This window comes from Balaenoptera acutorostrata, chromosome 18 (genome assembly GCF_949987535.1).
Source record: "Balaenoptera acutorostrata chromosome 18, mBalAcu1.1, whole genome shotgun sequence".
NCBI lineage: Eukaryota > Metazoa > Chordata > Mammalia > Artiodactyla > Balaenopteridae > Balaenoptera > Balaenoptera acutorostrata.
In genome coordinates this window covers 9,743,054-9,756,459 of record NC_080081.1, presented here as the reverse complement: position 1 = coordinate 9,756,459, position 13,406 = coordinate 9,743,054, and the positions used below count along the sequence as shown (strand labels likewise).

The following is a 13,406-nucleotide window of genomic DNA, read 5'->3' as shown; positions in this document are numbered from 1 at the left end:
TGGACATTAAGGTTTTAACATTGATTCATAGAGAAGATGTTCGAGAAGGCTGGAGAGAATCCTCCGTAGAGGTAAGCAGTTGTACCCAAGGGGTGGGCAGTGGGGAAAGAATGAATCTATACATCAGTCATTAAATGGTTCTGCATTTAGTCCCAGATGTGAAATAGTGAATGATAAGCTATTTCAGATTCCAGCAGTAATCTTATTTATAATTTTTTACTTTTTGCATTTTTGTTGAAGGTTGCAAAGGGTGAGTAAAAAGAATAGTCCAAACCAGAATGGGGGTGGAGTTTTAAACTTTCAGTGCAATACAGAAAACTGAATGCTTTCTGTACAGTTAATGCCCAATGATTTATTGAGGGATCCTTTTATGTTGGGCTATGTGATTATTGCTAGGAATTTAGTGTTTCACGCTAAGAAGTTGGATTTCCGCGCTATTTAAGAAAAACACTAGCTGCTACTGCTTGTTGATTCCCTGTTACATTGTCAGCAAAATGTTAACTAGTCTGAATATATTACATCCTTTAAACTTTCTAATAATCCTCTAAGATATTTACTGTTGTTCTGTTTTTATTATATGTAACCACAAGAGAATAGTTGAAATGTCTGACTATAGATTGTATTTTTTTGTAGGCAAGACTCAGCAAAGTATTTAAAATATAGTTAGCTTTTCATCAGTGAAAATATGCTCACAGAAACTCATCTTAACTGAAGGAGACACACACATATTCCTCATTAACAACTCTCACTGGTTTTTGAAGTTGGTGCAATGGAGTAGACTGATTATTAAAATAATATTTATGTAATATGGTAACTACTAGTTGGAAAACTACAAATAAGATTGAAACGGAGCAGGACCCTATGGTCCTTGCCCCTCTATGTCCTCAGCCTGCCTTTTGTTTGTGGAAAAACTTTAGCCAAAGAATAAGTTTAATCAGAGAAGTGAGAAAATGCAGAAACAAAGGAAAACAGTCCAAGGAGACCAAATAATGATAGTTTAGTCATCAAGCATAGTCAAGGACATTTAGTTCCTCCTTAAGGGCTGCAGATAATATTCTGAGCCATATCCTGTAAGCTGTCTAATAGAGACTGAAACCCCCGCCAGGTGGAAGAAGTTAACTACACAACGACCAGGCTGTAGCCATGACATAAGCTGCTACAATTCCGAGAACTGGCCTCAAAGAAATGGGAACAAACCGACCCTGGAACCGAAGATTAACTGTACCTAAAACAATCAAGATGACACTGGTCAGACCACCGATGACCGATGTCAAGATGACGGTCAGAGCTGACTGTGCTGTTTCTGCACGCAGCCCCTCCCTCCGCCTATCAAAGCTCTTGCCCCTTGATTGTCAGTGGGGGGAGTCGGCCTTCGCACAGGAGTCCGCCTTCACCCCCCGCTGCCAGCATCCAAAATAAAGAAAACTTTCCTTTCCACCAACCGTGCCTCTTTAATGGCTTCTGAGCTGCAAACAGCCGGACCCCACTTTCAGTTACAAGATAACTGGTAGAAAACTACCAAAATATGACAAGGTGCAAAAAAAGGTTCTCCCCCAAAGAATATGCTTCTGGAATCAGGGGTAGGAATAGAAGGATGCTTTATTCAAGAAATGTAATAATTCCTTGAATACTGAAGCTCAGTGGTAAATGATATCAACACACAGCCACAGGAAAAGACATGGCCATTTCTGTGTGATTCATGCTGCGTTAAAATCATCCTCCAAGAGGAAGAGCACAGGATAGTATTTTATCACTACGCCACTGATGAATCACCACAAATATAAATTCAAATAGAAGCCAAAGAACCTCAGATGCTATAGCAGAAAGGAAATAGAGTTAATTTTTCAGGTTTTAAGAGGGAAGTGGTTACATTAAGCTATATATTGCATTACTTTAAAATTTAAACCAAATTGCTAGTTTCTATTGCAGGGCCATGTCCAGGCATGGATGACAATTTGGATTAAAGCCTCAGATGGGACTGACTTTATGAGACTGTGGAAGATTTGACACAATAGTGGTCACACAGATAAAATAAAAAATTACCTCCCCTACTGCCCTGAAGATGCCAGAAATTCCGCAACTGATCGTAAATTTTTGTCTTTGGTCAATAAAGGTGAGTTTTGTTCAATGAAAAACCTCCTCAGAGAAATAACATTTTTTTTTCAGTGTAAACTTCCTCAAAATAGCTCTTCCACTATTTTCCAGGAAAAATAACAAAGAAAGTAAAAATCTGCAATGGCTCCCCCGTGTCACAATCCCAACCTCGGAAGACACCCAATGGTCAGGCTCCAGCCCGACACTGCAGTTCCTTTCACACTGTGATTCTCCATGTCTCTGATTTACTCACTCTGTTTTCCTTACATAGAATACTCTCATTTAATGCCATTACCCAAATCCTCCTGGGGAATCATATTTACCCCTGACGACGACTCTTCATAAAGCTCTGCAGACTTCCTTCCCTGGAAGCAATCTCTTCCTCTCTTATTAAAATGAAACGATAGTTGGAAGCACAATACATAGCACATAATAGGTTCCCAGAAATTTTTAAATACACTCTAGGATATCTTTGATATTACTTTACAACTGACTACATCTGTTGGAGCACATTTCACTTTCTGGCTTGAGCTCCTTCTTATGTTTCTACTAGGGGATAAGTTGAGTTCGTCCTTATGTGCTCAACTCTGTTGTAAGTTGTAAGTGAAAGTTAGTACATTGGTTCATGTGGGGCCACCGCGTAGCTCCATCACATGGAGAATGCTGTCTGAATTATAAACAACAACAAAATAGGCACACAATCTATTTAGTCTTCACTGTGAATGGATGTATGCAGTATTTGTGGAAAACTTCCAGGGGTGTAGCAGATGAGGGGAGTATAAACATGAGGATATAAGAATCAAAGTGGAGATAATATCTGTAATGCAAGCAAATACAAAGAGATGTATAAACATGAGGATATAAGAATGAAAGTGGAGGGACTTCCCTGGCGGTCCAGTGGTTAAGACTCTGCGCTTCCAATGCAGGGGGCGTGGGTTTGACCCCTGGTCGGGGATCTAAGGTCTCACGTGTTGTGCAGTGCGGCCAAAAAATAAAATTTAAATAAATAAATAAATAAAAATAAAATCTCAATTAAAAAAAAGAATCAAAGTGGAGATAATATCTGTAATGCAAACAAATGCAGAGAGATGTGAGGCTGCAGATGGGGAAAGCAGACGCTAGGATGCCTGGCCTTGGGTTGTGCCTATAGAAAAAAAAAATAAAGCTATCTGTCTGAAAGATAGTCAACAGAGTGGTTTTCTTTTTTCCTTTTTTGTCTCAAAAATTTATAACAGAACCTCAGTGTCTGATCGTACATGAGAAAAAATGATTTAAAAACCATAGGAAATTCTGGACAACATGCAACAGACATCCTTTAAAAGGCCTAGTTAAGATCCAGGAATATAATGGAAACTCCAGGACGAAAAACTAACGGGCACCTTGAGTCAAGAAAAGGCACCTTCCCTAGGGGATTTATGAGCTCTGCTAGACTTTGGTTTTTAATGTCACGTCACACAAGGGGCAAAGTCACGGACCCTTGAAAGGTGGAGATTGCTAAGCTGGATATTTACTGGGCTTCACTGGAGGCTGACCAGAGAAAAATTCAATGGCAAAAGGAGATGAAAAGGGAGCATGTGTGACTTGACTTGGGCACACACATGTGGAATCGTACGATGACACAGCTGGCCCACAGAACCGTGGGGAATGGATAGACCAGTCAATAAATGGTACTGTGACAATGGGTTAGACAAACAGAAATAAGACTGTTCCCTATCTTATTACAGCAGCCACAAAAATCAATTCAGGTTAAACAAAGAGCTAAATGTTTAAAAGCCAAACAAAGCCTGACAAGACCAAATACTGCTGAGTTGAAGCTGAGAACATTCTCATATATTACAGATGCCAGATAAATTGGTAAAAGTACTTTGGAATGCAAGTTGATCACTATCTATTAAAGCTGAAGATATCTTTATTCTAAGACCCAGCAATTCCAGTCTTAGCTTCACACCCTAACGGTATTTTCACACGTGCAGAATTTCACAAGTGCAGAGTTCAGATGTGTGCAAGTTAACATGCAATGTTCAGAGCAGCGCTATTTGGAGTCACAAAATATTAGAAACACACTTCTCAAACCTGCATGTATTAGCTTTATATTTCTGTGTAACAAACCACAAATGTAATGGCTTAAAACAACACTCACTGATTATCTCACAGTTTCTGTAGGTCAGAGGTGTGGGCGGGGTGTAATTGGGTTGCCTGCTCAGGGTCTCAGATGCTGAAATCAGGGTGTAGGTTGGGCTGCGGTCTCATCTGGAACTTGGGGTCTCCTACCCTCATTCGGGTTGTTATCAGAATTCTCTTCCTGTGGTTGTAGGCCTGAGGGTCCTGGTTTCTTGCTCACAGCCCCCAGAAGCCACCCTCAGGTCCTAGCCACATGACCCTTCACAACATGGCAGCTTACTTGTCCAAGGCCAACTGGAAACCCTCTCTTGTTCTGAATCATTCTCTTCAGAAAGGGCCCAGCTCCTCTGATTAGGTCAGGCCCACCCAAGATAACCTCCTTTTTGATTCACTCCAGTTCTATCATTAGCAACCTATTCCCAGGAGTGAAATCCCATCATATTCACAAGTCCTGCCCAAACCCAAAGGGAAAAGATTATGTAGAGGGTCAGATGTCCTGGAAACCCATTTTAGAATTCACCTACCACACGGGAGAATGGGAAAATAAATTGTGCAGTGTTTCTCTGAATAGTGCTCTCTCTCTGTATATATATATATATAATATGGTGCAATGTATCGTTGTATATTATACCCCAAGGGAAATAAATAAAATATAGCTACAAGTACTCATATTGGTAAATCTCACAAACAGTGTTGAACAAAAAACGCAATTAGCAGAAGAAACAGTGCAGTATGAGACCACATGAGGCGGGTTTAAATTACGCAAAAAGATATGTGATTCTCAGCTGATGCCTATATATGCACTCAAGGCATAAAGGGATGTACTAAGGACAAACATCAAGTTCAGAAGAGTGGTTCTCTATGGGAAAGGGAGGGGAGGGATGAGGGGCATGTGCTCAGGGACTTCAGATCCATTGCTAATCTGCTTTTTGAACCGCATATGGCCACGGAAGAATACATTTTATTATTCTTTATATACCTTTGCGTGCCTGAAATATATCATGAACAATTAAAAATACATGGAAGACCAAACAATAAAAAACAAAAATTAATAAAGATTTCGGCAATATAAATTGAACTAATTATCCTTTTGAAGATAAGGTAAACCCTGAATTGATTAAAAATGTAGTCAAACTCTCTTCATCTGGAAAATGCTGAAAAAAATTAAGGGGCAAGTTGTTTCTTCAAATTTCTCAGTAATTCTTTCAATGCAACTGAAAGCATGATTAGCCATTCTGGTTGTGAGAGGAAACAGGGAAGTTAATTTGTAATTAAGTGTTTTATAGTATTGACTGCTTATATTCTTCAACTGCTTTGGACATGGTTTTATAAGTGAAAATTCAACAGAGCAAGTAATTAGCATTTAGAGAATGCAAATTAAGAAAACATATCAAATAAACAGTATTAAAATTCAAGTAACCTGTATTATGGAGGGTAGTGTATTCTTTATGAATAAAAACTATCCCCATTTGTAGGAATGCAAAACAAATGAGGTCTGCTTATTGTTATTTTAGTAGGAAATTAAAAGGAATAAAGATATTGAGCTATTTAAAGATCTACAGGGGATGTTTATTGCAAGTATTTTAGCAACATAGAAGAAAGTTTCTTCATATACTAAGTAGAGGGATAAACAGAACAAAAACAGTGGTGAAATTGCGCACATGAGCTTTTGTCGGGCAACCAGGAGAAAATGCAAACTGTTTTTGTCTTTGTTACAGAGACATGTGGCTCTTGCCTATAGCAACTTGTCTCCATGACCTGTATGGGCTTTTCCTTCATGAAAAGCTAATCTAATTGTTCTCCTTATAATACAACCTATTAGTCCCAACAAAACAGGAACGCGGGCTTCGCTGGTGGCGCAGTGGTTGAGAATCTGCCTGCTAATGCAGGGGACACGGGTTCGAGCCCTGGTCTGGGAAGATCCCACATGCCACGGAGCAGCTGGGCCCGTGAGCCACAATTGCTGAGCCTGCGCGTCTGGAGCCTGTGCCCCGCAATGGGAGGGGCCGCGATGGAGAAAGGCCCGCGCACCGTGATGAAGAGCGGTCCCCGCACCGCGATGAAGAGTGGCCCCCGCTTGCCGCAACTGGAGAAAGCCCTCGCACGAACCGAAGACCCAACACAGCCAAAAAATAAATAAATAAATAAATAAAAAAGAAAATCCTTTAAAAAAAAAAAAAACAAAAACAAAGAAAAAAACAGGAACGGCAGGATACTGCCTCAGAGCAGGACTTCATCTTATTTCTACTTAGCAGTGTGTCTGTTTTGTCCAAATTAGAAGAGAAAGTTATTGGCTTGAGATGACAAAGTTGTTTTATTAAACTGTGTCCATATGTCATTCCTTTTTTTCCCACTGAAAACATTCAGGCTCCCTTGCTCCCTCTCACCGGGTTTATGCTGAGGTTCCTCTGGCTGTTTCCTCTCTGTCTCTGCGTCCTGGAGCTGCAGATCCCATGACACAGTGTTAATAATGCTCTGAGATGTGTCAGGAGAGAATAGCGCAGCGCTGCCAACTTCAAGCTACTTGCAGTCTAGTAAAGAGGATGAGACCTTGCATACGTGTCGATGGTGTGCGACAGAAGTAACCATAAAGATGGGAAGCAGGAACCCACTATGTGCCAGGCCCTATGCTGGCTGCTTGGCAGGTCCTATTTGGGCATCTTGGAAAGGAGCTGGGACCCAGATGCTTCCGGGAGAGAAATTAAACACCAGCCCTCCTCCTACTCCGTGTCTATCTACACAGCCTGTTTGCACAGGGCATATGGGAGCTTCAGAGGCAGAAATGAGCGAGAGAAATCTCGTCCAGGTTTTGGGTCTGACCATTGTAGTGGCTTCTGTAGTTGTCTCCCCAATATCCATTCCTTCCCCTATGATGAATCCAAGCCAATCACCTTGACTCTAGCCATCTTGCCAGTGATTCATTTAGTAGTGACCAAGTGACCCAGTCCTGCCGGATGAGAGATGAGAGCTGGTTTGCTGGGGGCCAGGGGGAGGGAGAAGTGACTGGGAAAGGTGTCCTTGATTCTAAGAAGGAGGTCTGGGTGGAGGTGACCCTCTTTCTTCTAGATTTTATCACGAAGCCTGAAAATGTTGCATCCGTTTTGTTAACACATGAAGACAACACATGGACAAGGAAACTGCTTTGCTTTGCTAGGGCTGCTGGTACCCAAAGCTGGGTGGCTTCAAGCAGTGGGAATGTATTATCTCACAGCTCTGGAGGCTAGCAATCAGAAATCAAGGTGTCGGCAGCACCTCGCTCCCTCTGAAGGATTCTCCTTGCCTCTTCTGCTTTCGGTGCTTGCTGACAATCCTTGGAGGTCCTTGGCTTGTAGATGTCATGACAATCACATGGCCGTCTTCCTCATGTGTGTCACATTGTCTTCTCTCTGTGTATGTCTGTCTCGGTGTCAAAATCTCCCCTTTTTATAGAATATCAGTCATATTGGATTAGGGTTCACCCTAATGACCTCATTTTAACTTGATTATCTCTATTTCCAAATAAGGTCACATTTTGGGAGTACTGAGGGTTAGGATTTCAACACATCTTTTGGGGGCACATAAGTTAACCCATGACAACAACTGAGAGAATTTCAGTGAAAGACCCAGAGTCCTGGCTTCCTGAAGTCTACCTAATCCCTTGAATTTTGTGAGATAAATTTACTAATTGTTTAAGTTAGTTGGAGTCAATTTTCTGCTACTTGCAGCCAAAGCATTCAGACAGAATTATGCAGACATTGCTGATGGGATGAGGGTAAGGGCAGTGACGGAGGCTGACAGGGGTCTCGGAGCTATAGACAACAGCAGAAGAAGGCATCTGTCCTGTTGAGCCTGATACAGTGTGGAAGGATCGGAGAGGTTTGTTTTGGTCCAGGACGATTATTCATTCTTCATCCAAACACCTATTCACCAGCTACCCTGTGGCAAGGATTGTGCTAAACATGGAGGATTTAAATGAGCAAGATGGACGCTGTTAGGACTTCCCTGGTGGTACAGTGGTTAAGACTCCAAGCTTCCACTGCAGGGGGTACAGATTCGATCCCTGGTCTGGGAACTAAGATCCCACATGCTGCGTGGCTAAAAAATTAAAAAAAAAAAAAAGGTAGACACCATCTCTGCCTTTGAAAGGTGTGTTGGGGGAAATCCTGAAATATGAGCCCAAAGAGGTAAATGGGGCCAGAGAGGAAAAGATACTGAAAACCCTATTAAAATGTTTGTTATCTTGAGGGAAAGGAGAATCTTGAAGCAGTTTAAATAGGAGAGTGTCATGAGACAATTTACATCGAAGAAGGATCAGTTTTACTGCCAACGGAGCACAGGCTGCAGTGTGGTCGCTGGAGAACCGGTGGATTAATCCTAATCCCTTTAGCATCCTTCCACCTTTGAGTATCTCCAGAAGCACCCGGGGTCTTCCAGTGTGGGTGGAGCTGCACCAGAGGGTCACCGCACTGAGCGGTTACTTACTGTGCCCGGGTCGCTGTTGTCTCCTATGCCCCTCTGCTCCTCCAGGGTTCTCTTCTTGGGATTTGGAAGGGAAACCAGCTTCCCAGGTCCATGTCAGCTCCTCTTAGAGGGGTCTCACAGCAGGTTGCTGGAGCCCAGGAGAGAATCAGGTCCAATCAAACCAGTGTTGGGTTTTACATCTAGTCCTATTTCTCTAGAGAGACTATACCCCCCTCCCCGGATGGCTGGGTCAAGGTCAGGTTCCAGAAACAGCCAGAGGAATGACCTCCCGGGCACAGATGCTGGGTCCCCTTCGCCAAGAACACTCCTCTCTTCATGACCGGTCCTCTCTTGAGCCTCTCACACCTTCCCGCAGTTACTTCCTGCATCCCATGGCCCTGTGTGTGATGGGGGTTGCTAGCCTCCAAGACGGAGTGGATCCAAGTAAAGATAATAGAAACAATTGCTGATTTTAAAAGTTCCGATTTTGCATTGGGATGGATCACGTGATTTTTCTTACAGAAAATCTGTTCTCCTAATGTGCTGTGCTTTGGCTAATAATATAATTATCCAACCTACCTCAACACCCAGCCACTGAGTAATGAGGGAGATGTCCCATGAGAATGGAAGGGGGCAAGACCCGCAAAAATCTAGCATCGTCTGCCCTGTGTTTCTAATCACCTTTCCTGATCATTTCATATCAGGCAAGTGCCACCAACGGATGATGCTTTATTTGGCTGGGAATGATAATGATGGCTTTTTGTAACTGTAACCTTTTTAACATTTCTTGCAAGATTTGATTATGTTTCAGGAATTTAAGTCTTAATTGCGTTCATATGCAAGGAGAAATCTAGTCACTTCCCCTGTCAACGCTGTCAGCTGCTGTATAACTGATTAGGGGCCCCATAGTCGCTGGCTGCTTTCATTAAGGTGGTCACAGTAATCAGGCAGAAAAGCACAATTGAGTAATTGGAGATCTGAAAATGCAATGCTACTTGATTACAATTATGGCTGGAAAATTAGAGCACATCCCAAGGGGCTAAGGCAGGCCTGGCTCTAAAGCAGCCTTGTCTTTAATACAGAGTAGCCTCTGTATTATGCCAATTTCAAATATATTATATAGGATATCACTTTTTTTAATGCTTTCTAAACCCAGAGTTGGGTTGTTTTTGTATATCATGCAACACACACATGCTATGAGGAAAATACCATTTTTGCCTGTATTTTAGGTGTGAAAAAATAAAAGCTTAAAGAATAATTCATTTGGTGTCATATAACTAAAAAGCGATGGAGCAGGAAGTACAGACTCTTATCCACGATGCTTTCATATGCAGGCCCACAGCCCTTATTCACAGCTTCAGTATTCAAACCATTTTGAAAATACCCAAAGGTGTTTTGTTTGGTTTTGTTGGTAGCTCATTTAGTGGCAAAAGTCTGATCTGACCTAAGTCTTACTTATTGTCTTTATTTACCCTTCTTTGTCTGAAGGTTGATGTTTTGCTAGAGAAATATTAATGTGTTCGTTACAGGGTGCTGATTCAGACAGCTGTGGAGGGTGATATCACCCTTACAATATCTAGAATATTCTGCACTCCAAAAATCATCTGGCTCAAAGAGGTTTTGGGTAAAGGATATAAAGTTAGTGGGGTGAAATGAGAGGAAAGGGCAAAAAATGAAGATAAGGTATGAAATTCAGATAGGTCTGTGTAATAAATAAAGGGTTGCTACCATCTAGTACCCCTTCCCCACCCCGGGCCTGGAACACTGGCTGACCCTTAGAGGGAGCTGAACTAAACTGGCCTGAGGGCTGGACGGTCATGATAATGAGGATGGCAGTCTGCCCTCTGTGTTTACACAGTGAGGGGGCAGTGAAGGGGCAGCCTAAGAGAAGGTGGCCTTGATGACAGCACTGTCATCTTTGCTTACATCTCTCTATCCCTGGAGGAAGAGCTGGTCCCACTGTAGAGGAGTCTGGCTCCAGGCCGATCCTAAGAGACCCGACCACGGCCAGGGACCAGGCTTTGCCCGGCAGGCTCACGGGGAGGGGAGGGAAGCTGCCCTCCCCACACGGTCTTGGGGCACAGCTGTGCACTGCAGCGTCTGCAGGGAGTTTCAGGCAAGGACTCGGCCCCTAGGCTGCCCCGCTCCTGTGCACAGCGGCATTCCCGGCCCGCGTGCCTCTGCTCGGAAATCTCCCCACGCGGGGGCCTCAGCTGAGGCACTTCTCTCCATCCTGACTCGGTACATTTTCACTTCTAGCCCTTCCTCTAGTCATACCCCTACCCCCTCCCCGGTTCCTAAAAGGGCAGGAGCTTTGTTCAGGGCTCCTGGGCAAAGATCCCTCCCTCGTCACCATGCCAGGGCTGGCCCACCTGCCCCTCACCCAGCGCTGCCCAGTGGGCAGAACGGGACCTGGGCAGTGGTGCCGGTTCCTGCCTGTTGCCTGCACTGCGGCTGAAAGTGAAACAAGGCTCGCTGTGCCTTTCGGCTCGGCTTGCTGTCCTACAAGACCACCTCGACACCTGCCCTGTGCCAGTGCCCTGCAGGCTGCCTTCGGGAACCTTCTGCCAGGGTCCTCTTTAGCTCACACATCTTTATTGTCCTCTCCTTGCGCTCTCTCACTGGCATTTAATCGTGATCACGCTTTCACCAACTTAAAAGTTCCTTGGCTTTATGTCCTCCTCTTGTCAGCAACTGTCCTTTCTCCTTTAAGTTCTGGAACAAGACACAGCTCAGTTCAACCTTCAGCACAGGCTGTCCCCATGACCCAGAACACTGTTCTCTGTGCACTTCATCTGGCTCCATCCAGCTGTTCCTCACTAACTTCCTCTTCCAGGGAGTCCTCCTGGATTCTTCCATTCCTGGTTATGGACCTCACCTCTGGGTTCCCAGAGCACCTTGTGTTTGCCTTTATCAAAGCCCGTCATGTTTTATGTCTACTTACTGGTTACCCACCATCAACTGAGAATACTTGAAGACTAGGAACTTAATTGTTTATGTCTCAGGATGGCCAACACGGCCTGGCTCTTGATAGGCACTCAACAAATGCTTGGCAATGAGTAACACATTTAGTACAAGATAAAAAAAAGTAATAACCCAGAGTATATTAGTCTATCTGTTAAAATTAAAAAATATAACCCAGGCTATATTAGTCTATCTGTTATGTTACAGATACGTTTGCCCTCAAAGCTTATTTTTTAAAAACATATATGTTGTTCTTACCCCAAGGCTATAAAAATATCTATATATATTCTTTGCCTTGGTCATTATATTTTTTCATATTTCTAAATCCATATGGAGTTAAATTTCAGGATCCTTCTGATTAGGTGTTGTATCTTCTACACAAGTTCTTTATGGATTGATTGGTTTTTAACTTTCTTTTTAGCCTAAGTGAATTCTAACAAGAATAGAGTTATGAACTAGATGATCTTTTAAAGACACTTCAAATCTGAAGAGTTTATGAAATTTATATATTGAAAATCAAAATTTCTTTCTAGATCATGCCTGACATAAAAATATATATGAACTGGTGCTTCCCTGGTGGTGCAGTGGTTGGGAATCTGCCTGCCAATGCAGGGGACACGGGTTCGAGCCCTGGTCTGGGAAGATCCCAAGTGCCGCAGAGCAACTAGGCCCGTGAGCCACAACTACTGAGCCTGCGCGTCTGGAGCCTGTGCTCCGCAAAAAGAGAGGCCGCGATAGTGAGAGTCCCGCGCACCGCGATGAAGAGTGGCCCCCGCTCGCCGCAACTGGAGAAAGCCCTCACACAGAAACGAAGACCCAACACAGCCAAAATAAATAAATAAATAAATAAATAAGCAAGCAAGCTTAAAAATATATATATATATATGAACTGTAAAACAGATTTAAAATGTTAACTCTCACAAACACATAAAAGCAAACTTTACATAAAAGCAAACTTTAAACATTTTTAAATTAATAATTTTAAAGTTCTGCTATATTTTCATTTATAGGTACTAAGAACCCTATCTTCCATCTTTACTGGTTTCTGCATCTCATTCTATTAGATTATTTCCAGAATTTTAGAATTGACACATAATCTGACAATGCTGAAAATGTGCTCAAACACCTGTATTCTGCAGAAAAGACCACTGTGAATATTAAAACTGAATTACTCCAAGTTATAAAAAAAGACAATATTTTAAAACCACTGTTAAAGTGAAATTACTTTGATATTAATTCAGAATAACTGAATTAAACTGACTGCATTTTTTGTTCTTACCCTTGGAAACGTTGTAAATCTATCCAGCTCTTCGACAAAGCAGAACATCTGCAAACTAATTGCTGACATAACAATCAAGAGGCTGGCAGTAAACACAACCAAACTTCCGAGCTTTTTTCCAGGACCAAATATCTTGTACACGAAGTCTTCTAATGCAGGTGAAATTTTAATAAGCCGAACTACCCGAAGAACCTATTGTGGGAGAGAAAAACACACACACTCAATTGTTTATTTATACTGAATCTAAAATAAGTTCATACTAAAATCTCATTTTTCATAGCACTCTATAAAATCGCATTTAGCGATAAAACAATTTAATAACTAAGCTATCAGTAGCTCAGTGACTGCCATATAGCAAGAACTCAATAAATCCCAAAGGAATGAAGGAAGGAAAACGGTGACAACTCAGTGTTTTAATATATGATGTGATAATTCAAAGTGGCATTAATTAACACAAATTGTTGAAATAAAATTGACATTTGTTCTAATGTTCGAATATCAAAGAAAA

General features: G+C 42.3%; 1 protein-coding gene across 1 annotated transcript in view; it reads right to left on the bottom strand.

The window, feature by feature from the left end:
• The window catches only part of NALCN (sodium leak channel, non-selective), a 283,440-nt gene that overhangs the window by 137,491 nt on the left and 132,543 nt on the right, over nt 1-13,406 (bottom strand). The window contains 1 exon segment of the mRNA XM_057532605.1: nt 12,899-13,090. Within this exon segment, the coding sequence (XP_057388588.1) occupies nt 12,899-13,090 (192 nt within the window).